The following is a 27,197-nucleotide window of genomic DNA, read 5'->3' on the forward strand; positions in this document are numbered from 1 at the left end:
GCTATGAATTCCACTTTTGCTCCGTGTTTTTAATGACATAGTAGAAAGAGCAAGGAAGTTCTAAGTTTGAACCCTACGGCTTGGCTACTTGGCTTCATGTCCATCTGTTTCTGTGACCTCAGACAAGTAGCTTATCCTCTCTGGGCTCAGTTGCCGTCACTGAGAACTGGGGATAGTCCCACTACTCGTGGGATTGCTGTGGCCGTGAACTGAAATGTGTACAGGTATGTATGTGTTTCGCTCCTGGCCTGCCTTTCCGGCCTTCCCATCCATCTGGTGAGCAGCTTTATTTAGGGAGTGGGGACAGCTGACATCATCAAAGGCTAAAGACAAAGCCTCCTGCCATTCCGGGGTGAGTCTTGTTGCTCAGCAGTTTTGAAAATCATCAGGGACGGTGGAGCCGGGGGTGGAAAATGAGGTACAGAGCAGCAGACTGGCGAACTCTGCCGCGGGTGAGCTCTGCTGGCTCAGACGTGACGGGAGGAACACACGTAGGGTCGGGGACCTGGATTGGAATGCTTGCACTCTTATGAGTGTATTTAATTGTTTATTATTTCCAAGCCTCAGTTTCCTCATGAGAATGGTGTAATCACCCCTCCCTCCAGGGCTGGGAGGTTGGCACATGAAGTACCCAGACTCGGCCCAGCCCTGCACCCAGGTAGCTGCTTGGTGGGTTAATTGAGATTGAGGTTGCCCGACCCCGCTCTAATCCACACGTGCCTGGTGCCTGCTGAGACCTGCCGTTTCTCAGAAGAGAGGGCTGCGTGGTGCTCACTTGTCTAGACGTCGTCCCAGCGCTTCGTTCACTGGTTCTCAGGCTGGGGGCCTCCTGTCCTGATGGCCCCTACCCTCATACCACATTCGGACCTCTTTCACAGATACCTCAAGTTCACACCCCTTTGGCCAGGCCTCCAGTAACCAGTTCCTGTGGTCACTCCCTGCGGCCTCCTGTCCCACAAGGCCTCCCAGCTCTCCTGACACCATTGGAACCTTGTTCCCAGACCCCAGCGGCCAGTGCTTCTCTCTCAAGAGACTTGGCTTTAAAGATTTCAAATGCTTCCGGCCTCTGGGGTCTCAGGCCAAGTCCCAGGAAGGTACAGGCCACAGGGTTCCCAGGGTAGAGTGGGGAACAGAGGCTCAATGCTAGCTCTTTACAAAGCATTTAATTGATCAAAACAGCCTTTCTAGACCGAGATCTTAATCCCTGCTCAGAAAGGTGAATAAACTCACCCACTGTCTCTCAGAGCCAGAATTTGAACCTAGTTCTGGTGGTCAAGTTGATCTTCTTTAAACTACTCAGACAGCCAAGTGAGAACGTTCAAAAGTGAATGAGACCGGGCACCACAGGCTCGGGGATAATCTGAGAATGTCCCTAGGTGATAATTCTTGTGAGGTGCTTTTAACAAACCAAGACTCACCTTTCCCTAAACGGACAGCCCCAGGTCTGTTGGAGAATGGTGTAGAAGGTGATGCTTTCAGGGGCCAGAGTTCATGGCCCCTGAGAGCGCCCCGTGAGGCCATCGGCCTGGTTGACGCTGGGCATGGGCTGACGGGGACCCCAGGGTGGAGTTCCATAATGCCAGGCTGGCTGGGACATGGGAGGACAGGTGGTGGAGGTGGCCATGAGGGTGAACAGAAGGGCAAGGCTCAGCCTCACCTTAGACACATCAGGACGTATGTGCGGGGGAGGAGCTAACACACGGATCCACCAGAGAACAGCAGAGGGCTCACTGGACGGCAGAATGGGCATTCACGGGAAGGAGCGGGCCCCTCTGCCTCTGCAGATCACACATCTTTCAGAAGAGGTGGCATCCTAGCAGGGAAGAAGGAACGTGGTGAGCAAAGGTGGGGGGTCGGGGAAAACTTGGCAAGAGCCCTAAGCAGGCCTGCAAGCAAAGCCCACCGAGCTCCAGGCCTTTCCAAGACAAGGAAAACACTGCTGATCACAGAAAAGGCATCCCTTCACCCGACACATAACACGTTACACATACCTCCACCCGCTTTCTTCCCCAGTCACCGGCTACCCTGAGAGGTAGGTGATAGGATCATCCCCATTAATCCAGATGAGGAAATAGGTGCTTAGGAACATGGGCTATGGGACCAAAGAGTTCTGGTTTGAATTCAGTCCACCTGAGCTTTGATTTTCTCATCTGTAAAATGGGAAGAGTAACATTCATGCCACAGAGTTGTTGGACGGCTGTTACATAGCATATTTTCTGGCTCAGAGTAAGAATTCTATAAATAGTAACTGCCTGGATTCTTCATTCATTCATTCATTCATTCATCCATCAAGAAAATACTTGTCAAGCACCTACTCCATGCCAGGCATGGTGCCAGGTCCTGGGATCACAGCAGCAAACTTGACAGCCAAGTTTCTACTCTTCTTTTTTCTTTTATAAATTTATTTATTTATTATTATTTTAATTTTTGGCTGCGTTGGGTCTTCATTGCTGCACGCGGGCTTTCTCTAGTGTGGTGAGCAGGGGCTACTCTTCGTTGCGGTGCGTGGGCTCTAGGCGCATCGGCTTCAGTAGTTGTGGCATGTGGGCTCAGTAGTTGTGGCACATGGGCTTAGCTGCTCCGCGGCATGTGGGATATTCCCGGACCAGGGCTTGAAGCCGTGTCTCCTGCATTGGCAGGCAGATTCTTAACCACTGTGCCACCAGGGAAGTCCCCCAAATTTCTACTCTTGAGGGACTTGTGTTCTACTGGGGAGGTGGGAAGTGACTGAGTAAACATAGAGTGAGATCCCTGTGAAGTGGAATAATCGGTGAGGAAGGAATTAAACAGGGTGGTGGGGAGATAGTGGCTGGAGAGACGGAGAGATCGTCTGGATCCCAGGGTATGCAAAGAAGGCAACTCAGGACTTCTGGACATTAGCAGGAAGTGTGAGAATGACCCAGTCATGCCAAGAGCAGCCCAGGTAGAGGGGACAGCACGTGCAAAGGCCTGGGGTCCTGAGAACAGAAATGTGTGGAGCACAGTGAGGCAGAGGGTGGTCCAAGAAGAAGTTGGACAGATGGACCCACAGGGCCTCGTAGGTCATGGTTAGGAGCTGGTGGTTTATTGTAAGCACAGTGTGAACTCCTGGAGTGGTTTTAAGGACGGGAGAGATGGTGTGATGCAGCTTGAGAGCATGGAATCTGAAGCCAGACTATCTGGATCCGAGGCCTGTGTCACCAACCCCTCCCAAAACTTAGCGTTTTAAATCAATAAAAATCATTAATTTTGCTCACAAACCTGAAACGTGGGCAAGGCATGGGGAGAATGGTTTGTGGCTGATCTGTGTACATCAAACTGGGCCGGAGCTAGAGTGGATGGCTCACCCACGTATCTAGCAAGTGGTGCTGGCTACTGGCTAGACTGTCAGCTGGGGGCCTCAAGCCCTCCCCACATGAGCCTCTGCTGCTTGGGCTTCCTCACAGCATGGTGCTTGGGTTCCAAGAGCAAATATTCCAAGCTGACTGGCTGCTTCTGATCTGGCTTTAGAAATCATGCGTCATCACTTTTACCTCATTTTATTGACTAAGCTAGCCACTGGGGCCAGCCCAAACTCAAGGCAACAGGAATCAGACTCCATTTCATAATAGGAGGAATAGTAAAGAATTTAACCATGTACCAGGGAGTACCATGTACCAGGGAGTTTGGAGAGGTAGGTTAGGTCAGAGAGAGATCAGGCAAAACCTTGTCAGTCATGGTAAGGAGTTTTTATCTTATTCTAGGTGTGATGTGAAGTCATTGTGTGATTTTTAATGGGGTGACAGCAAATGTGGTCGGTGATAGCATGCAGTCTTGGAATTAGGCTGCCTGGATTTCAATGCCTGTACTAATTAGCTGTGTTACTTTGGATATGTTTCATAACTTCTCTGGGCTCAGTTTCCTCACCTATAAAATGGGATTAGTAACGGTACCTACCTCAGAGGGCTGTTGTGAGGATGAAATCAATGTAACTCTTGCTTGTAAAGGGCTAGAACAGTGCGTGGCACATGTGATGTGCTCAAAACCTGCTCTGTTACCATTAGAGCTATGCTTTTAAACACTTGCTCTGGCTGCCATGTAGGGAAGGCATTGCAGTGTGACTTGAGTAGGATCAGGGAGGCTCAGTTAAGTGGTGGAGCCAAGATTTGAATTTAGACCTTTCAGGTGCTCTGCACACATGAGTCTCCTTAGGTATTTACTGTGTGCAGGATACTGTCTGTGTTTGTTTCCTAGGGCTGCTGTAACAAAGTACCACAAACTGGGTGACTTAAAGCAACAGACATTTATTCTCTCACAATTCTGGAGGCTGGAAGTCCAAAATCAAGGTGTCTGGTAGGGCCATGCTCCCTCCGCAGGCTCTAAGGAAGGATCTGTTCCATGTCTCTCTCCTAGCTTCTGGTGGTTGCCAGAATCCTTGGAGTTCTTGGCTTCTAGATGCATTACTCCCATCTCTGCCTCTGTCCGACATGGTCTTCTCTGTGTGTCTGTGTTCCTGTGTCCAAATTTCTCTCTTCTTATGAGGACATTAGGGCCCACCCTAATCCAGCATGACCTCCCCTTAACTTGATGACATCTGCAGGGACCCTGTTTCTAAATAAGGTCACATTCACAGATGGACATGCATTTAGTGGTACAGTAGTCAGTACACTGTCAGGGCTGTTTTTGGGGCTAAAATGATGGAATAGCTACAGATCCTGCCCGAAAGATGAAGGAAACCGCTACATGGATAACTGTCACACCTGGTAGGGAACTGCTATATGGCCTAAGGGGAAAGTTAACAGCCCCACTGAGACCCTCGTACCCGGCCTTTCTCAGTACCTCAAAGGCCAGACCCTGAAATGACTCCACCAGCCAGGACAAAACACTGGGTCTCCTGGGTTCTAAACCAGGAGGCGGAGAGGATAGGAGCTTTTTGTCTGCCGGACGGACTCCTCTGGGGCCAGGCCTCAAGAGGCCAGGGCGCTAGGTGCTCGGTGAGCTGGCAGGGAAAGCTGGCCACCAGGCCAGCCCTTCCCATGTCCCAGGCGGCCGGCTCTGCTGCCTCTGGGGCCTGGGGTCCACATGGCCAGGCCCTGGGGGCGTCTGCCCGGCCGCTCCTACAGGCTGTCCCCCACCAGGCTGAGCCAGGCCCTGCACGGTCTGAGGAATGTGCCCGGGATCAACCGGGATTCCGTAATTGGACCGTTGTTCTTTCATTTTGGCACGTCGTAGCATGCGGATTACAGACACTACACGCTATAGATTTCCTGTCAGACCTCATGAATCAGGCCCCACTGTCTTATTTACCACTGGCCAGCGGCTATGAATATCATCGCCCTCAACACACGCTCACAGGCCCGTGCTGGTGCACCACTGCCCACAGAGCCGGCCTGTGCTGGGTCTCCAGCCCCCTCGACTGGGGAGGTAGCAGGAGGGAGCCTTTCCCCTCTTGCCTGCCCCCCACCCCGCCCCGCCCCGTTCCCTTTGGAACAAGCTAGAGGCCTGGTCACCTGGGCAGCAGCCTTGCTCTGGAAGGAGATGGTTTCGTTCAGACTTTATTTTTTCTCATCCAACTTGGGTTTATTCTCTGTGGACTTAGGGAGGGGTCCAGCCTCTAGACTAGCCTGCAGTCAGTCTACGCCTGTGCATGCAGGCAGTGAGAAAAGATTAATATTGTGCGTGGGCCCTGGGGCCAGAGAGATGGGGCTTAAATCCCAGTGAGGTCCTTTGCTACCTATGCAACCCTGCCCTGGTTACACGTTCCCTGAGTCCTAGTTTCCTCATCTGTAAAATGAAGTAATAATAGCACTCATTCATGAATGTGTGTGTCTGTGTGTGTTTGTGTGTGTGTGTGTGTGTGTGAGTGAGAGAGAGAGAGAGAGAGGAAGAAAGAGAGGAGAGTGGGGTGGGGTAGGGAGATGGATAACTAAATAAGGATTCATGTGAAGCACTTAGCACAGTAGCAGGATAGATGCTATTAGCTATTACTGTGGATGCTTAATGCTACCGCAGGCATATCACAGATACTGAGCTAGCTCACTGATCTGCCCAGCAGCTCTTCTAGGTGGGTATGGCTCCATTTTGCATGTAAAGAACTCAAGCCTCAGAGGGGCTAAGTAGTTTGTCCAAAGTTGCATAGCTATTAAATGACGGAGCCAGGACTCAAAGCCAGCTCCATCTGGCCCTAAGTGCCAGGGGATCTCCATTAGGCCCGCTTTGAAGTCAAGGCCTCCAAGCAAACAGTTCAGAAGGAGCCTCTTTGCCCCGCCGAGTCACCACCCACTCAATTGCCAAAGCAGCGACCCCTTCCTTCCCCTCTCCTGCCCATGCAGGGGCTGTTCAGATGGACGTTTCTCCTCCTGTGGAGCTTAAACCCTGATCTTGTTGCTCAAGGCTAGCGGGGGGTCAGGGGTGGAGCTTATTAGATTTTTGCTTTTTAGTACAGAGTATCTATACGACTTATAGCATGTGCATCAGACTGTGAGCTTTGGAGATTATGCACTATGTGTGTCTAGTTCACTGATCTCCCTACACCTGAAAACTCGGCAGGAAGTACCTGGGTGGTTGGATGGATGGATGGATATGTCCCTACCAGCTTCATAAGAAAAGCGTCTGGGTACTTTTTAAACTAAATATGTGCCACATTTCCCATTGGATCTTTCTTGTCCGATATCCTTAATAACAGCCACTTCAAGGTGGCACATACCTGGAAAAATCATCATTAAAATGCAAATTTCTCTGCCTCAATTTTTCTTTCTTTCTTTCTTGCTTGCTTCCTTGCTTGCTGCTTGCTTGCTTGCTTGCTGGCTGCATTTGGTCTTGGTTGCTGCGCGTGGGATTTTTCTCCAGTTGCGGCGAGCGGGGGCTCTTTGCTGCGGTGTGCAGGCTTGTCATTGCAGCGGCTTCTCTTATTGCGGACCACGGGCTATAGAGCGCAGGCTCAGTAGTTGTGGTGCACAGGCCTAGTTGCTCCGCAGCATGTGGGATCTCCCCCGGACCAGGGCTCGAACCCGTGTCCCCTGCATTGGCAGGCAGATTCTCAACCACTGCGCCACCAGGGAAGCCCTAACTTCATTTTTAAAGGCAGTGCGGTTCCTGAGAAAGCAGGTCACTTGGTCTCTCCGAGCCTTGATTTCCTGATCCATAAAATGGGACTAAGAATATCTGTCTCACAGGGACGTTGCGGAGCTTGGAGTCCTTGATGCTTCCCCCAAGTCTAGGATAAAGGATCATATTCCATGTCTTTTGTGTCTTCCCAGGCACATAGAGTGTATTAAATAAATACGGGTGATCGATGCAGAGCTGTTAGTTGCCCCCTGGAGCTTCGGGAATTCTAAGCATAGGTGCTTTGGCTGGGGCCTGGATATGACCCCGTCAACATGTGTATTAGGCCCCTTTTGTCTGGGAAGGTAGACACATTCCTTCCTTCCCCCAGAAGAGAAACTTCCATGGAGTAATAAGGTCGGCCTGGCAGATAATGTTTGAGTGAGATGCACCCTCACCTCAAGGCCTGTTTGGTGAGTCATCTCCAAACAGGCCCCCTCCCCGCTCCCCCGCAAAAGCTTGTTCTGTGCCCAGAGGAAACGCTTCCTCCTCAAATGTAATTGTGTCTGAGGAGGTGTCCTCTGCGACCAGGCGGGTCACGGAGCCCACGAGTGAGTCAGCGCGTCCGGGCGGAGTTAATTAAAGCGGGGAGGGCTGGCGGGGGCCGCCAGAGGGGTCTGCTGCGCCAGGAGATGACTCCCAGCAGGCATGGGGCCCAGTGCGGCTGGGCTTTCGGCTGTGGTCTGCTGGGCTCCAAAGGGTGCAAGGGGGCCATGGTCACAATGGGGGTGATCCAAGTCTAGGCGGGGAGATGAATGAGGGGGCGATGGAGGCCTCCTTGGCTCTCCAAACTAGCTCAACAGTTTGGCTTAACATTGGCTGTTTCCACTGTCCTTTGGATTCTGTACACAATATTCACAAATAATCAAGAATTCCCTGTGCATTCTCTGTGCCCAGAGAGATGGACTGGTCTGGCGGGGAGGGGTAATTCTCTTCGACTGCTATTCACGCACAGAGGTGTGGCCTCATGACAGATGCCCAAAATGTCCAGGACCTAAAATGGTACCTGCACATTGTAGACACTTAATTGACAGCTTTGAATGAATGAATGAGGTTTAGGCTCTCCAATTGGGGTTTATCTTGGCTGCCAATAGCTGGGTAGGTTGTAAGAGAAGAATGAAAGAAATGAGTTGTTAAGAGGCAAAGAGAGAGATGCATCCTCTAGAATGTAAATTCCACAAAGGCAGGATGTTTTCTCTGTTTTCTCACTGCTGGGTCCCTTAGCACCTAGAACAATACCTGGTTCAGAGTAGAACTCATTTAAGGTTTGTTAAGTGATGAGTGAACAGAGAAGGAAGGAAGGGAGGGAGGGAGGAAAGAAGGGAAGGAGGGAGGGAGAGAGGGGGCAAATCCATGCAACAGGGTAGGCCTAATGAGAAGTGGCAAGCTTGGTGAGAGCAGTACCATTCTTCCTCTACACCATCCTTCCTTCCTCACCCCATTCCTCGGGCACCTGTTCATGGGGAAGACGTGTTCTCTTAGCAAATGATGTGGGGGTTTCTTATCTGCCTCCTTACCCTCGCTGCCACCCATGAACCTGCTCTGATTTCTGGAATATCCACCCCAGGGGAGGTTCCAGCCAAGAGCTGTCCCCAGTCCCAGGCGGGACACGTAAATGGAATCTCTGCTCCTTTCCTTCCCACGTAAGCTGGGCGGGACAATTCAGAAGGACCCTCTACTCCTCCCTCAAGCATGTCCTCCCTCAAGCCAGCTGGGTCTGTGGGCAGGGCGGGCCACGTGCCCAGCTTCCATTGACTGAGGAAGGCACTGTGCTAGACCAGCCCCGCCCTGCGAAGTTAGCTGTCTCCTGGAGCTGCATCTGAAAACCTGTCTGCCCAGAAGGGTTACGGTGAGCTGCAGGGCTGTAGGGAGATTCAGAGCGAGCGTTGCCGGGGCCCCAACCTCCCAGGATAGCAGAAGCCACTAGGTCCATATGTATCGGCAACTTCACAGTGAGGGACTGGGTCCCTCGTGGTTTTCAGATCTGGCACTTTGTGCATTTCCAAACCAGGATATTCTAAGCCAAGAGAGTCAATATTCTGCCTCCCAAAACCTGGAGCTCTCAGGTGAACCAGGCACAATGACGGCTGTCTGAAGGCACTTTGTAGGGCGGCTGCTGAGTGAGAGGGTCTGGGCCACGTGTGACTCCCCAGGGGGCTCGTGCCCTCTGTCTGCCACTGTCGTGGGCCACCTGGACACAGCTGGATGGACTGGCATGACGCCGCCTCTCCCTCTGCCCCTCCCCTCTCCAGGAATCAACGAGCAGCACAGCAGTAACGCGGGGCTTTGGCGATGCTGAGTGAGGCTGGCAGATGAGGTGCAGGCGCCCAGGCACACCTGCCTGCTATCTGCCCTGCTATCTGCCAACTGGAGGCACCTTTGCCATCCTGGTGGGAGCCATGGGCTAGTTCAGACAGGTAGAGGACAGCAATTCTGAGACCACAGGCTTGGGATTGATGCCATCGTGGCCAGTGAGCTCTATACCAGGAATACCTTGACCCTGATAGTTGTGAGGGTGGAGTGAGGCAAACAGGGGGTGGATAAGCCAGGTTTATCCCCATTAATGGGAAGAAAAAAGTTAATACCATTATAGTAGTTTCCTAGGGCAGTAACAACGTACCACACACTGGGTGGCTTAAAACAGCAGAAGTTTATTGTCTCACAGTTCCGGAAGCTAGAAGTCTGACATCAAGGTCTCAGCAGGGCCACGCTCTCTCTGAAACCTAGAGGGGAGACTCTTCCTTGCCTCTTCCCAGCTTCTGGCGATGGCCTACAATCCTTGGAGTTCCCTGGTCTATAGCTCTAGCGCTTCAGCCTGTGCTGCCCCTGTCACATGGCGTTGCCCCATCATGTGTGTGAATGTGTGTGTCTGACTGTCTCTTCTCTCCTTATAGGGACACGAGTCATATTGGATGAGGGCCCATCCTACTCCACTATGACCTCATCTTAAGTTGATTACATCTGCAAAGGCCATATTTCCAAATGAGGTCACAGTCACGATACTGGGGGTTAGACTTTCATATATCATTTTTGGGGACACCATTCTACCCATAATAACCATCCATGCCCTTCCTTCCAGGTGAAGGTCAGGAATATTATCTCATATATGGCACCCTATGCAAAAAGTTTGATTGCCTTTCTGTTCAGTCCACATGGCCTCTTCTCATAAGGCATCTAGAAACAAGAACTAAGTTAATGTCACTGGGGACTCCTATAGCTGATGAGGAATGTCAGCTCCAAGAAAGAAAGAGTTTTTATCTGTCCTGTTGACTATTGAGTCCCCAGCACCTAAACAGTGCCTGGCACAAAGTAGGTGCTCAATAAATGTTTTCTGAATGAATGAATATGGTGGTGGGAGCTCCAGAGGCTGTCAGGTTTTACCTGTGTGACCCCACGAAAGTCACTTACCTCCCTGACTCACATGTAAAATGGAAATAAGAATGAGGACACACAATTCACACATTATTGGGAGTATTGTATGGAACCGATGTAAAGGCATTAATTTGGTTCCTGGCACATAGTAAGTGTTCAATAAATGCTAATTAAATCAGAATCTGTTGGAGGCCATGGTGTGGTCTTTGAGTTTTACAGCTGGAGTGATGCCAACCTGCTGAGTGGAAATGTAGCTACACACTTCTTTTCCGCAGGGAAGGGTTGAGCTGCTTTAACCAGTGACCTGCTAGTGAGAAAGTGATTAACCCTCAGGTGGAAGGAGGAGAATGGATTGCTAGGGAGATAGTATGATAGAGTGACCGGTTAGGGCACAGGCTCTGTCTGTGGCTGCCCCTGGAGGTTCAAATCCCAGCTTTGGCCTTTGCCAGCTGGGCTGAGACTCAGTCTCTCCAACTCTAAAGTGGGGAGGTAATAGCATCTACCTCCTGGGGTTCTAGTGAGGATTGAATTGCAGTGAGTGTGGCACACAGTGAGAAGTATGTACAGTTAGTAGTATTAGTATCACTTTTGTAAGTCCTCTGCCCTGATTGCTGGCGGCTAGATCCTTGCGAAACCTGACCCTCGAGTTCCGGGCTGACTTCTGGGGACACGGGCTGTCTTTCTGCTTTCCCTCGCCCCCAGCGCGCACGACATGCACCTGCCCACCCGCGCCAGCGCCCACTCGCGCCCGGCAGCTCCGCGCACTATGAGATCCAGTGCGCCCTCTGGTGGCGCTCGGCGGCCGCGCTGAGAGTCATCTGTGGGCACGTTCACGGCTCTGACGCTTCCTCTTCTGAGATGCCCTTGACCATGGCTTTCGTCCCTGTGGGGGGTCTGTAGGAAAAGCTATGTCTCTCTGCGGCCTCTTTCGCGCACTTGCAGATGTTCTGAAGAGTCCAGGAGCCGAACCGGCCTGGAGAGCGCGGAGGGGGCGGACTGAGGACACCCTCCTCATCCAGAGAGCTGAGCTGAGGGGCTCTTTTACACTCCCCCATCCCACTACGTTTTTTCCTTAGTATGATGTTGAAACTGACTGGACAGCTAAAAGGACCTGATATCTACAAATTTGCCCCTTTGGGGGTTCACCCCATATATCTTGGAATATCCAGCCATCTCCAGCTCCTAAGACTAAGGGATTAGAGTTCCTGCCCTGTCTGTTATGTGGACCTATTTTGGCATTCCAGCCTCAGGATTTCATTGTCATCATCTCTAATGTAATTTGGCACTAAGCCCGTGCCAGGCGGGGTTCTAAGTGCTTTATGTGCATAACTCCTTTTATCCTGAAAAGAGTTGGACCTAGAGGGACAGTAGCACCTAGGAGGAAACTGAGGCTCAGAGAGGTTAGTGATTTGTGGAAGATCAAACAGAACAAGGATTTGGATCCTGGCAGTCTGGCTCCAAGCTGATGTCACCACCAACCGGTCCTACTGACCCCCTGATGAATTCTGTGTTGTGGTGCTTTACCCCTACCCTTGTATATGTATGCCCCAACCTCTCTATCTAGAATTCCCCTCCTCATCTCCAGGATGCCCACTTGGCAAACTCTCCTGTGAGTTCTTCCCTGCCTCTCTGTGGGTCCCCTGGACCCCCACTCCCAGCCCTATCTCTCCATATGCCTGTCACCTGTGTTACTTGTTTGCCTCTGCTACTGGGCTCTGGAGTTGCTGACAGCTGGGACTATTTGCTGTTTGTCTTTGCTCTGTCAGCGCCAGGCACACAGCAGGTGCTCATTAGATGAAGCGAGGCTCAAATAGCAGCTGCCTTCTCCCAGGGACACATCTCACCAGTGCCTCTGAAGTGGGGAGGAAATGTACATTAGTCCCATTTCAGAGATGGAAATGCTGAGAGGGTAAGGGATTCAGCCAACTGCACAGAGTGAACCAAACAGGAGAAGTTCTTACATAGTCCCTTGTTCTGGGCTCAGCTTCTCAGGCCAGAGTCGAGTGAGAGACAAGGAAAAGGTGAGGGCCTGATGGAGAGTGGAGGTGTTCGTGTGGGGAGGTCCCGGGCTTTATCTGCCTAGGCCAGGGAAGAGAGAATTTAAAATTAGCACTCGTCTTATTCTCCAGGGTCTCCCCTTGAAAGATCTCATCCTTTGGGTCCATCCTCCTCCCTGGCATGTCTCCCTTCCATGTAGACTTCTGTGCAGGCTGAAGCAGGGGCCATGTGAACAAGGCAGTGGGGACCCAAGTAGGGTCTGGAGGAGCTGAGAACCCAGGGCAGCTGGGGGCTGGGATGCTGGGTGTTTGCCTGCTGGGCCCTGGTGTGTCTCACTCACTCACTCCCTGTTTAATGACTGCAGTGCTTGCCTCACTCCCCTTTCCCCAAGTCCAAGCCTCGCCATGTCTCTCTTGGCCACATTATTGTTTGTTTCCTCTGCTCCACCCCCATCGCACTCCACTGAACCATGTCACTGAGCACTGAGTTTGTGTCCGTGTGGATCATGTCAGGGATTTCTGGGCCAGTCCTGTTTCTCCTGTGCTAGTGGACGCTTCTTAAAGAGAAGAATCAGGTCCTCTGTCCTGTTTGCCTCCCTTCAGTGGCCAGCACAATGCTGAGCACTAGTAGATGCTTAAGAGAAGGCAAGTTGCTTAACTTATCTGAGCCTCAGTTTCCTCCTCTGTAAAATGGGGATAATATATATCCATATGTGTGAGACTGAGTACGTCAGAGTACCTAGCACAGGGCCCAGCACACAGGAGGCAAACATGCAATGTCAGTTTCCCATCTTCCCTGTCAAATCAGGCTGGATCAGCCCCTGGCTTCCTGCTCTGACTGGGGTGAGTAGCACCTTCCACCTTGGGCCCTGGTGGTTGGTGTTCAGAGGTTCAGATACCTTCTCCTTTGTAGTCTTCTTTGCAACCTTGGGGACTAGAAGGGAAGGGCTGGGGGCTCCCTGGCCCCAGCAAAGTGGAGGTTGGGTCTCGGTTGTCGCCCCAGCATCCAGCTGGAGCACTGCGGAGCTCAAGGTGGAAGTTGCCAGTGTGACTGTCATTGAGTTGACCTACTCCAGAGCCCCATCCCGCCTCCACCAGAAATGGCCTAATGAATGAATGGGTGGGGGGAGACAGGGATGGGGCTTGGATTTCTCGCTGGGTTCGTGAGTGATGGCGCGAAGGGCATGGCAGACACGTCTTACCCTTCTCCACTGGCTGTGTCTTTAAGCCAAAGCATAGGCTCCCATGGTGTGGACAGGGTAGGTTTATGGGATGTGTCTGAGTGTTTCCTCATATTAATTCATTTCATCCTCACAATAACCCTGTGAGCTGGGCACTATATTTCTCACATGTTACAGATAAGGAAACTAAGAGAATCTACCTCTGGAAACTGTGCTCTCTACCACTGTTATACTGTCTCCTGGATGACAGAATGAACATTTTAATTTAAACCCCACAGCCTGATTTCTTCTAGTGCCAGCCCACCTTTTTGGCTCATGGCCTGGTACCAGGGCCTGCCCGTGTCTCATGGCCCCATGTGAGTGCTCTCTGCTCAGACCTCCCAGCTCTAAGCTCCCTTGAGACTCATCCTACCCTCCTGGCGCTGCCCAGCTCTCAAGGGGAAGAGGAGAGTCCCCAGGGGATGAGAATAAGAAGCTCATGAATATGTAACACTCCTGCCCCGCCCCATCCCCCCCCCCCCCCCCCCGCACAGCCCTGTGATCGCTCTGGGTGTCTGGACACTCTCTGTGGGTTTAACTCGGCCTTATTCTTTTGTCCAACCTTATGCTGCCTCACTGTACCGCCTCCACCATGATTTCTGTCTCTCCTGAGGAGAGGAAAGGGCTTTTTTTGGACCTCTGATGGCCACTAAAAGCTTCCTGTGGGGATCCCCAGGGAAGGCTGCCGCTATCCTTGAAACCCCCCTCCTCCCCACATGCACCCTGGGGGAGGGTTGTCCGGGCTCCTGCCTGGTGTCCCTGCCCAGCTGCAGAGCCTCTAATGGGGGGGGGGCCAGGGGGGCACGGCAGGCGGTAGTTTACTAGCACTCACCACTCCTCTCCAAGGTTACCAAAAGTATTTTTCTGAGTTCACAGGAGGAAGGGAGAGAAGCATCTCTATCCAGAAATGTAAGATGCTGGGAGGAGCTCAGAAATGTGCAAAAGTATTACCCAAAATGAAATGGAGTTTGTATTTAAAAAACAGTACAAATAATAAACAGCCCTAGTAAAACATTCAGGGCCTTTGACTCAGTAATTTCACTTCTGAGAGCTGATTCTAAGGAAATCATTCCAGAGAAGAAGAAGGAAACATGAGGCCTATAGGGGTTCATTACGGAAGTGAAAAATTAGAAAACACCTAAATATGGGAGAATGGTGAAATAAATGGAGACTTTGATGTGATGGTATCATGTGAGATCCTTTTAAACGGTGCTTATGAAGAGTATGTAACAACTGGGAACATGTGTACAACACATTGTAACTACATAAAATATATGTGCAGAAGGGAAGGAGCAAAACCGTAATAATTTCGGTGTAAGTGAAGTGATTAGGGTGGTAACTTCCTTTAAAATAATTTTCCTTGCTTGAAGTACTCCTACAATTAAAAAGAAAAAGAAAGAAATGAATGAGGCAGGGGTAGTGATTGGAAGGGGGACATCTGGGATGCCAGCAGCGTTCAATGTCTCGATCTAGGTGCTGGGTACATAGATGTGTTCATTTTATGAACATTCCGTGAACTGTACACTTGGGATATGTGAACATTTCTGTATGTATGTTACTTCAATGAAAAGTTGAAAAATAAAAGAAAAAAATGAGATTTTAAAAACAGAAATGTTGACTACCTCATGTTTTATTGGATACACTCTAAACTGTAGCCTACACAGTTAGTAAGGGTTTTCTTTTTTCCCTAAAAGGCCCTCTTATTAAAAATTAGTAATGACTTAAAAAAAAATTTTTTTTTATTTTGGAGTATAGTTGATTAACAATGTGTGTTAGTTTCTTGTGTACAGCAAAGTGATTCATTTACTCATATATCTATTCTTTTTCAAATTCGTTTCCTATTTAGGTTATTACAGAGTATTCAGCAGAGTTCCCTGTGCTATACACAGTAGGTCTTCGTTGGTTACCTATTTTAAATACAGCAGTGTGTACATGTCAATCCCAAACTCCCAATCCATCCCTCCCCTCCCACACCTCCCCCCCGCCCCCGGTAACCATAAATTTGTTCTGTAAGTCTGTGAGTCTTTCTATTTTGTAAATAAGAAGTTCATTTGTATCATTTGTTTTAGATTCTGCATATAAGTGATATCATATGATATTTGTCTTTCTCTGTCTGACTTACTTCGCTTAGTATGATAATCTCCAGGTCCATTCCATCCATGTTGCTGCAAATGGAATTATTTCATTCTTTTTAGTGGCTGAATAATATTCCATTATATATATATATATATATATATATATATATATATATATATATATATATATATATACGTATATATCTCACATCTTCTTTATCCATTCATCTGTTGACGGACATTAAGGTTGCTTCCATGTCTTGGCTATTGTAAACAACACTGCAATGAACATTGGCGTCCATGTATCCTTTTGAACCGTGTTTTTCTCTGGATATATGCCCAGGAATGGGATTGCTGGATCATGTGGTAGCACTATTTTTAGTTTCTTAAGGAATGACTGTTTTTAAAAGTCCTTTTCTCTGGGATTGTTTGAAGCTGGGCAGCAAGAAGATAGGCTTAACGACCTACATGCCCATCAACAGACGAATGGGTAAAGAAGATGTGGTACATATATACAATGGAATATTACTCAACCATAAAAAGGAACGAAATTGAGTCATTTGTTGAGATGTGGATGGATCTAGAGACTGTCATACAGAGTGAAGTAAGTCAGAAAGAGAAAAACAAATATCGTATATTAACGCATGTATGTGGAACCTAGAAAAATGGTACAGATGAACTGGTTTGCAGGGCAGAAGTTGAGACACAGATGTAGAGAACAAACGTATGGACACTGAGGGGGGAAAGCCGTGGGGTGGTGTGATGAATTGGGAGATTGGGATTGACATGTATACACTGATGTGTATAAAATTGATGACTAATAAGAACCTATGTATAAAAAAGTAAATAAAATAAAATTCAAAAATTAAAAAAAAAAGAAGATAGGCTTAAGAACTTATAGTGCCTAATCTCTGTGAAACCTCAGTTTCATGGTTTCCAAACCAGAGCATGCATCTGAACCTTCTGGATGGCTTGACTGCTTGTGAAAACATAGATTGTTAGGTCCACCTAGGTCTGGGGTGGGGTCCGAGAATTTGCATTTCTAACAAGTTCCCAGGTTATGCTGCTGGTTTGTGGAACCCACTTTGAGAATCACTGCCCTAAAATAACCATCTGGAATCCCAAGCTTAGTGGTAGGGGAGGGCTAAGACATAGTCTTTTTTTTTTTTTTTTTTTTAAACAGCTTCTTTTTATTATCTGGCTTTTTTTTTTTTTTTTAAAGTATTTGTTTATTTATTTATTTTATGGCTGTGTTGGGTCTTCGTTTCTGTGCGAGGGCTTTCTCTAGTTGCGGCAAGCGGGGGCCACTCTTCATCGCGGTGCGCGGGCCTCTCACTATCGCGGCCTCTCCAGACACGCAGGCTCAGTAACTGTGGCTCACGGGCCCAGCTGCTCCGCGGCACGTGGGATCTTCCCAGACCAGGGCTCGAACCCGTGTCCCCTGCATTGGCAGGCAGATTCTCAACCACTGCGCCACCAGGGAAGCCCGACATAGTCTTTTTTAAAAAATTTTATTTAATTTTATTTTTTTTATACAGCAGGTTCTTATTAGTTATCTATTTTATACATATTAGTGTATACATGTCAATCCCAATCTCCCAATTCATCACATCACCACCATCACCCCCCCACTTTCCCCCTTGGTGTCTGTACGTTTGTTCTCTACATCTGTGTCTCTATTTCTGTCTTGCAAACCGGTTCATCTGTACCATTTTTCTAGATTCCATATATATGTGTTAATATACGATATTTTTCTCTTTCTGACTTACTTCACTCTGCATGACAGTCTCTTCATCCATCCACATCTCTACAAATGACCCTACTTCGTTCCTTTTTATGGCTGAGTAATATTCCATTGTATATATGTACCACATCTTCTTTATCCCTTCGTCTGTGGATGGGCATTTAGGTTGCGTCCATGACCTGGCTATTGTAAATAGTGCTGCAATGAACATTGGGGTGCCTGTGTCTTTTTGAATTATGGTTTTCTCTGGATATATGCCCAGTAATGGGATTGCTGGGTCACCTGGTAATTCTATTTTTAGTTTTCTAAGGGACCTCCATACTGTTCTCCATAGTGGCTGTATCAATTTACATTGCCACCAACAGTGCAAGAGGGTTCCCTTTTCTCCACACCCTCTCCAGCATTTGTTGTTTGTAGATTTTCTGATGATGCCCTTTCTAACCGGTATGAGGTGATATCTCATCGTAGTTTTGATTAGCATTTCTCTAATAATTAGTGATGCTGAGCAGCTTTTCATGTGCCTCTTGGCCATCTGTATGTCTTCTTTGGAGAAATGTCTACTTAGGTCTTCTGCGCATTTTTTGATTGGGTTGTTTGGTTTTTTTAATATTGAGCTGCATGAGCTGTTTATGTATTTTGGAGATTAATCCTTTGTCCATTGATTCATTTGCAAATATTTTCTCCCATTCTGAGGGTTGTAAGACATAGGCTTGAATGTCAAGACGCAGTCTTCCTTCTGCAAAACCAAAGCTAGTGTTAGGTCTTGATGATCATGATTCTACCACCCCGAAAGATGTCAGCGCCTCTGGTCATCTAGTGCTCTGCTCTGTGTGGAAGGAATTGATTTTGACGGGCCTTACAGATGCCTTCCAAAAATTCTAGCCAAGGCTGGTATTGGTGTGAAAGGGACATAGAATCAAAATCATTCAAGAATGGGGAACATACAAATTAGAATGCCTGGCATTGTATCTTTAAACTCAAATGAGTGCCTTTTTAGGGGGTGAAAAAACAGTAAACATTTTTCACTGTTATTTTTACTGTTATTTTTACTGTTTTTTACTGTTACATTTTTTACTGAGCAATTACCCTAGGCCAGGCACTATGCCGAGAGCTTTGTGTTCTTTGTCTCAGGGCATCCTCAGAACCACCCTCCGAGGTCAGTACAGTCATTGTCGCCATGGCCAGCCCAAAGCCGCGGTGTATACATGCATGTGTGGATGGAGGCCCAGGTGCAGAGCGTGTGGCCATGCGCGGGCAGAGCCGGTGGGCACTCAGTCACTCCCCCTCGGAACCACCTGCAGCGGTGGCTAGGGAGGAGGGATGCCAGGCGGCCTGCACGGGCAGATCAAGGAAGGGATGGGTTTCGTAGGAAGGGGTGGTGGAAGAGGTAGGCTCTGGGGAAGTCTTGGCTGAGAAGGCGGGAGGAGGAGGATACGTTGTGCAGGGAAAGATCCAGGAAGCAAGGCACCATGGGCTGGATTTGCTGGGATTTGGGGATGAAAGAAATGCAACTCAGAGAAGCAGAAGCCCCAAAGGCTCACTTATCCGCAGATCCTGTCCTCAGGGGTGTCTGGATCCACCAGGGCTACCAGGACTCCACCTCTCCTTATTTTCTGCCTTTTCTACAAGGGACATAATAGAAAAAGAAAAAAGGAGTGGCTAAGGTCAGGCGGCCAGGGGTCTAGTTTTAGTGGCCTGAAGGTGCTGCTGGAGTGCTTTGAGGCCTCCTGGTGGGGAGCCCTTCCAGAAGCTGCTCTTCCTCCCTCCTCTGGGTGAGCGTGGCGGGCTGAGAGGGCCCTGCTGGCACCCCTGTCACACCGTCACGTTGCTCTGCTCTGGATGCAGCCTGGTGTGTGAGGAGGGTGAGCCCGCCCTGTGCAGCCACTCCCGATGGTTGCGTGACTCTGTAGGGCTCTTGTTGGTACCCAGATTTCCCCCCATAGGTGCTTGTTCTTCACCCCTGCTCCCTGCTGCCTCCCCATGGACCCAAGACACCTGGGTCTCTGCAGCAGACCCTGGCCTTCTCACTTGCAGGCATGGGGAGGGGGCTGAAGATCTCCCTTTCTCTCTCTCTCTTTTCTTAAAAAATTTATTTATTTATTGGCTGCGTTGGGTCTCCGTTGCTATGCATGGGCTTTCTCTAGTTGCGGCGAGCGGGGGCTACTCTTCGTTGTGGCGCGTGGGCTTCTCATTGCGGTGGCTTCTCTTGTTGCAGAGCACCGGCTCTAGGCACGCGGGCTTCAGTCGTTGTGGTTCGTGGGCTCTAGAGCGCAGGCTCCATAGTTGTAGCGCACGGGCTTAATTGCTCCGCGGCAGGTGATCTCCTGAGCCAGGGATGGAACCCATGTCCCCTGCATTGGCAGGCGGATTCTTAACCACTGCACCACCGGGGAAGTCTCTCCCTTTCTCTTTAGTGTACAGCGTTCTATGAGTTGAGGCACCTCACCAAGTCTACTGCTTTGCAGACTGCTTTGTCATGAAGCTCTGTTGTGTTGGCTGGCATTTTGTATAACAAGACTTAATAGATGATCAAGATTCACTATTGCTCTGTCTCCCTGATCTCAGATCTGATAGCACCTGCCTGCCTTTCTGGGTTGTTCCATCCTGAACTGTAAGGACATGCTATTCATCTTTTTTTTTTTTTTTTCATGAGGATTGTCTCTTGATTAGACATGAGTGATGTCTTTTTTTTTTTTAATTTTATTTATTTATTTATTTATGGCTGCGTTGGGTCTTCGTTTCTGTGAGAGGGCTTTCTCTAGTTGCGGCAAGTGGGGGCCACTCTTCATCGCGGTGCGCGGGCCTCTCACCATCGTGGCCTCTCTTGTTGTGGAGCACAGACTCCAGACGCGCAGGCTCAGTAATTGTGGCTCACGGGCCTAGCTGCTCTGCGGCATGTGGGATCTTCCCAGACCAGGCCTTGAACCCGTGTCCCCTGAATTGGCAGGCAGATTCTCAACCACTGCGCCACCAGGGAAGCCCCTATTCATCTTTAATATCTGTTCATTCCACAATCCACCCACCCCCACACCGGGAAGGGACCCAGGAGTGTCACCCAGAGGGGGGATTGACTTTATTTATTTCCCCCTCACCAGATGGAAGGTACTGTTCTGCCTCTGATCATGAGCTAACAAGAGCCACGAGACAGTGTCCAGGAGGGTCTTTGAGATGGCAAGGTATCTCTCTCTCTCTCTCTCTCTCTCTCTCACACACACACGCGCACACACACACACACACACACCTACGTGGAGGGGCTGCTACCTGGCCCTCCTGCAGTCTCTCTCACATTGTTGGTCATGGTATCATGAAAGGACACATTTGAGGAGGTATTCCCATGTTTTCATTACACTGAGACCATCCTTCATTGGAGATGGTCCCAACATATCCCAGATGACTTGGCTACCCAGGCCAGACAGGTAGGATCAGGGGCTCACACACTTCTCTGCCTGGGCTGCTATCTGAGGCCATTCAAGGTGGCTGCATTGAGAGTTCCCTTGAGGTGGGAGGCTGGGGTGTGAGGGGGACCTCAAAGTAGTCAGCTTCTTCTCTGCCACACAGTGAGGTGCAGTGAGTCCAGCCGTGGGACACTAAATAATCCTTGTCTCTTCATTACCTCCAAAAGGTCCTTTAGAGAAGAAATAGCCAGTATTTGGATTTTTACATATTGATGACTCTTCCTCCAAGATTAAGAGATGGGAGTAATATATACATTTCTGAGGGTTGCCTGGGCAACACCCGGTGCTATCAACAGGTGTGTAGGAGGATTTCCAAGAATGGAGTAAGCCTCAGAGGCTACAGGAATGGCAGTTCCTTTTACCCTTGTTGAAAGACTCAGATCCCAGTGACATGTTAGGTCAGCATGAAATTCCATGTTTGAATCACAACAAAGATTCAAAGCAGACCCAAGGGCATCTCTAATGGGTAGTCCTAACTGTGTGGCCTTGACCCTGATATTGCATGAGAGTCTGCAGCTTACCATGATGGACCAGGCATTCAACACTTGGGTTACATGGTTGGGAAGCTCATGGTGAGGTGGGCAGAGGGTGGCCAGGCTAGGAAGAGCTATGGTCCCATCACAGCTGGGAAGATGCTGCTCTAGATCCTCCCATCTTCAGACCCCGGGGGATCTGGGGCAGCAGTAGAGCAGAGAGAGAAGCCGTCAACAGGACTCGTATGGGCTGTCTCAGCGAGTAAGTTTAGCCACTGGCTAACCTTAGCTTCAGTGGTCCTCTTCTCCGGAGGGCTGAATGTAATGTGGACAGTGGATGTGTTATGCAGGAGAAGATCGCTGTGAGAGTGGAGCCAGTGTCTGTTGAACACAGATTCTGTGCCAGCTACTCTGCAAAGAGCTCTACCCACACTACCATGCATCAAACCAGTTTAAAGACTGAGGAAACACGGACAAGGAGGTTGCATGCTGTCCCAGGATCATGGAGCTAATGAAGGACAGAGTGAGGGTTTGAGCTCAGGTCTGCCAGACTCCAAAGATAGACCCTTTACTGGTGCCTCTTAACTGCTTCCCCCAGACACAGACAGCAGGAGACTTTTACCTGCTGACTGTCTCCCAACAGCATCAGAGTGCTCCTTGTAACTCATAAAGCATTAGCTGTATCTTGATTCACCCCTTTTGCTCCCACTCAAAAAAAGCACATCCCATGCAAGTGAATGAAAGTGGTATTATTAAATACCATTTAATAGTACTAAGTACTAAATGAGAAAGAATATTGTGCTTGCAAATTTGGGTACTTTACCAATATTAACATTCCTAGTAACTGACTTAATACCATACCCGATTTGAAATCCACCTGTACATCATGACACTGTTTGAGAATCACCCAGCTATACTACCCATGATGATGAGTTTGGTCCTTGCTCACATATGCTGCAAGGCCAGCCACCTAAATGGGGCTGGTCTCATCCTGAGTGGCAAAGGACATCGATACAAAAAGCAAGGGTGTTTAGGCAGGTTGCTACCTTTCAACCAAGGCCTCCTCTAACATGGCCCCGGGGTCTCCATAGGGGCTGCTGTTCTAGGCATGGGTCTGATTTGTAGTAGTGATGCTTCTTATTTTATTTATTTATTTACTGGTTGATTGATTGATTTGATGCTGTTTAGAAAACACCGATTTTAGCGATACTGTTTTGATTTTCAAAGCACGCTCCAGTGGGGCTTAGAGGTTCCATAGATATGGTCCATGGACTTCTTGGAGGTGCTGGCGAAGGCCCTAGACTGGGAACGACTTACCAAACAGAACAGCTACTTTTTTGCTGCTTTATATAACAGAGTTCTACGTACAGTTCCATCTGAAGAAAGACTTTTGGGGGCTCTTTTTAAAAGTTTGAAAACCACTGCTTTAAAATGATGCTTTTGCAATCCCATAGGCAATATCATTCCTGCTTATGGGCGAGTCCCTCTCCTGTGAACCCACTTACCGGCTGGCAGGGAAGAGTTGCTCAGGCACTAAATCTATGTAAAGACCCATCCTCTGGCCTATCCTTTGATAATGGGGCAAGAAGTGAGTCTCCCTCGTGGAGTGACTGGGAACTAGGAACAAAAGGAAATGTGCATTGGTGGATGTTGGAAGAAACAGGAAAATAAAACCACCTATTCGGTCTCATGGTGGCCTTTCAGACTGGAAGGGGAAGGAATATGGGTTAAGGAGCCCTCCTTGTTTTATTAGGGAATTTATTCTACCTCCAGAGGGGTCTCCTAATTTCTCGAGTGTTTGCAGAAACCATTCGCATGCATCCAGGTTGTTTCAGAATTGCTGCTCATTTGAACCTGCTCCAACCAAGCAAATTGGCCCTAATGGGGAAATTTTCCTTGGCAGTAGATCGTCTTCCTTTTCACCACCCCCTCTGTCTTCTTCCGGCTGCCCTTCATCTTTTCCAAGTCATAGAAAGTTAAAATTCACCCTTTGGCATCATTCCATAAAGTCAGTTGGTTTCTTCCCCAGTGTTATATTCTTTCTCTCATTTTCTCCCTTCAGTGCTGAGCACACACCTCCTTCTGATTTGAAAGACCTTCTCTATTATGGATGAACATGTCTTGCTAAATACATGTACAGTGGAAGTAGGTCTGACCCATATTGACTTCCCAGGGGCTATGTCCCTAAAGTACTTTTATAAATTGGTTGGCTAGACCTAAGCACACATTTTCCCATCCAGCCATTGGCCCTGGGTTCCCAGGCCTGCCCACAGAAGCGTCTTCTTTAGCCGTGGGAGGCAGAGCTTGTGTGGACTCTCTCAAGGTGACATGGTGGAATGGACAGAGAACACAGGTTTGGGGATGAGCTAGAATTGGGTTCAAATCTCAGATTATCTTCTGGCTTTGAGCCACTTACCCTTAGAGCTACAATTTCCTCCTCAGTAGATAAAATGAGATTGCTGACACCCACCTCAGATGTAAAGTAGGCTTGATTACCTTGAGTTAGGGCTAACTGGCAGAACAGTGCTGAGTGCCCAGCACAGAGTGGGTGCTCAGTGAATGTTACTTCCCTATCACCCCCCTCCACCCCCATCATTGAGTCTGAAGAGTCGTACTAGAGTTGGCATTCTTCAATGAACAATGAAAAAAGAGGAGAAAATGAAAATGCTACAATATTCGTGATGCACCAAAACAGGGAATCGATCATATCATGAATAAGAAATACAGTTTCTGTCTCTATTGCTGGTATTAGATAACAGGCAGAATTATTCAACTGGAGGAAGATGGAGTAGATGGAGACAAGATGAAGACGCTGAGGGGCTGTCTGGACAGTTTCTGGGCTCAGGGATGGTTACTGCTGGCCTGTTTGGAGATGAATTCCCTTAAAAATATCCTAGGGAAATGCGGTCAGTTGTCTTTCTCTGTTTCTCAGGATTGCCAGTCCAGCTGGGGGTAGGAAGAGACAGAACAGCTGGGCAAGAGGAGGGATGGTGGACAGACCCTGAATATTTGATGCCTGGATCCACCCTCCTCTACAATAAACTTATACTGAGTAATAATCATGTAATGATTAATAGTAATCATTATTTTCCTGATTGTTGATTAATTTAAAAATAAACACTTTAAAACCGTGAACAAATTTCAATGTTAAAGATATTATTCAAATTCAGTAAAATTTGTCCCGTAGGAACTAATATTTGAGCTTACAAATATCCCATCTCATAGTTCTGCTCTGTTTCACTGTTTTAAATTTTAAATGCAAATAAAAATTTCACATAGAATAACAAGATTGAAGTAAGCTGAGTTCTTTCTCTGTCTCTAGGACACCGTGCTATCATTGTTTACTTTGAACCTACCGTTTGAACACAGGGATATGTTTAGTAAGTACCACAGTGACCAAGACACAAACGGGCCATAAGTGAGCTTGAACAATTCTGCATTTTAAGAATGGACTTTTTTTTTTTTTGAGAGTTATGTTTTATTCGGCAGGAATTTTTAGGACTTCAAGCCTGGGAGGCAGCATCTCAAGTAACCCTGAGAAAACTGCTCCGTGGAGGCCAGGGGGGGCGTCAGGTTATATAGAAGTTTTGCAGCAAAAGGGCGGGTAGTCTGACCTTCAAAAGGTTATTGGTTTTTTTTTGTTTGTTTTGTTTGTTTGTTTTTACATTATTTATTTATTTATTTTATTTTTATGGCTGTGTTGGGTCTTCATTTCTGAGCGAGGGCTTTCTCTAGTTGCGGCAAGCGGGGGCCACTCTTCATCGCGGTGCGCGGGCCTCTCGCTATCGCACCCTCTCTTGTTGCGGAGCACAAGCTCCAGACGCGCAGGCTCAGTAGTTGTGGCGCACGGGCTTAGTTGTTCCGCAGCATGTGGGATCTTCCCAGACCAGGGCTCGAACCCGTGTCCCCTGCATTGGCAGGCAGATTCTCAACCACTGCGCCACCAGGGAAGACCCAAAAGGTTATTGTTAATTAAAGACAACCAGATATCCCAAGTTAAGAAATTTAGCGCTTTTCTATGCATGGGAAGATGCAAGAGTCTGGGCTCACTGAAATCATCCCTTTGATATGCACCTCAGCCATCTGGGGCCAGTATCCTGTGTTTTCATATCCTGAGTTTCCTCAGGGCTCACCGTAGGGAGGGGCTGCAGTCTGATGGCTGCTAGATGGCAGGTAAAGTATGGACTCTTGTCCATACTCTTGTATGTGTTTGGCTGACTTCATAACCTCCAGGTGGAATGCGATTTTTGTTAAAGAACAGGTAATAAGAACATGCTAATTTGAAGCTTACGTATATTACTAAAGCTCAACAGCAACTGCAGCAGTTGTTTAGAACTTAGACCAACAAGAGGTTTTCTTGGGGAAGGGTATTTTATCACTGACATTGTTTCGACTTTCTGGAGCAAGATGAGAAAAAAAGTTGCCTGACTTAGAGTCAGTTTTATTATTGTTTTTACATCCCTACAGATGATGAACCTCTTCTTGCTTACATCCCGTTGGTGGCCTATCGCCACGGCCCTGACGCTAAGGCCCAGGTGTAGCAGGCACTGTTTGTTGCTCGCCCAACAGCCATTCCTACTTCCTCCTCTAACAGAGTCCATCTTGTTTGTCACTGAACGTTAATGTCCTCAGGAAAAGTGAGCCTCTCCCCCAGCTTCAGGGAGTAAACATATTTTAAACCAATCATGGCAATCCATTTCTCCTCTGACAGTGATTGGTTTGGGGTCAGTATGTTTCTGGATTCTGGCCAAGAAGATGTGAGGATAAGTCTGCTGGAGTGGGAATGGGGAACTCCTGGGAAAGATTTTCCTCCGGAATCAAATCAAATCAAAACAAACAAACACTGAAAAACAAACTAGAGACATAAGGGGTGACATTTCTCCCAACATAAACACACATATGCATACATCCCCTTCCTGGCTTTGGACACACTGGGTGAGGAAGTGGTGCTGAGGCCCCAAGAAGCAGCCTTCATCCCTGGGGGAACAAGGCGAAGGTGACAGCCAATATGCTAAGGACGGCCCACCAAAAATATGAAACCACCTGCCCCTGGCGTCTTTGCCGTGTGAGATCATAGACTCCTATCCCTGAAGCCATTGGACTCTCCTGGTGCTTGAAGCCAAAACCAGCATAGAGTTATCGTTGAGTGGGTGTGCATGTGGGGAAAGACGGTCACCCAAGGAAGTGGCACAGCTCAGTAGGGAGAAAACCAGGGAGAAGGGAGAGCACAGTATGTACTGGGCCTCCCGTGGTATGGAGGAGAAGGAAGAGAGCGGAGTGGAGAAGAAACATGGGGCCAGGGGGTTCTGATGCTTGGCTTCGGATGATACCATGGACCTGAACGTCTCGGCAACTGAACCAGAACCAGGGTGTCTGAGTGGATGAGTGGGGGGATGGATGGGGCAGGGTCCACGTGGGCATTTGTGAGCCAGTGAGGCTGTTACTACTGCAGTGACCACCCACGTAATCCATCAATCACTGCACTCATTATGCTTCTCCTCCCCAAACAAGGAAGGCATAGTAAACAATAAAACAGTGTGAACTGAGAGAAAGTCAGTGGCCCTGAGCCATTTGCTGATTCAGTCTTTATCCTAGCCTTGGTCCCCTAGAAAACAGAGCCTGAGGCCAGCTTTGAAATGCTGATACTTCATTGGAGAGGTGTAAGGCCAGGGAATGGAGGGTGATGAAAAGGGGAGGTGGGGGGGGAGGACAGATGCCAAGTAATATGACATGATGTGTACTGTGCTGGCCACCACGTCTCATCTGGCCTCAAAGAGACCTAGCAGGTTGCTTGGGGTG

General features: G+C 48.6%; 1 protein-coding gene across 3 annotated transcripts in view; it reads left to right on the forward strand.

Moving 5' to 3' along the window:
* ESRRB (estrogen related receptor beta) overlaps positions 1 to 27,197 on the forward strand; it is a 176,478-nt gene that overhangs the window by 31,810 nt on the left and 117,471 nt on the right. The window contains exon 2 of one of the 3 annotated variants that reach the window (XM_057542132.1): positions 20,566 to 20,646. The exons of the other annotated variants lie outside the window; for them this stretch is intronic. Coding sequence (XP_057398115.1) covers positions 20,639 to 20,646 — 8 coding nt within the window. The 5' untranslated portion in view covers positions 20,566 to 20,638. The remainder of the gene's footprint in view (positions 1 to 20,565; positions 20,647 to 27,197) is intronic. 3 annotated transcript variants of the gene reach the window in all.

The sequence above is a fragment of the Balaenoptera acutorostrata genome, chromosome 3 (genome assembly GCF_949987535.1).
Source record: "Balaenoptera acutorostrata chromosome 3, mBalAcu1.1, whole genome shotgun sequence".
Lineage (NCBI taxonomy): Eukaryota > Metazoa > Chordata > Mammalia > Artiodactyla > Balaenopteridae > Balaenoptera > Balaenoptera acutorostrata.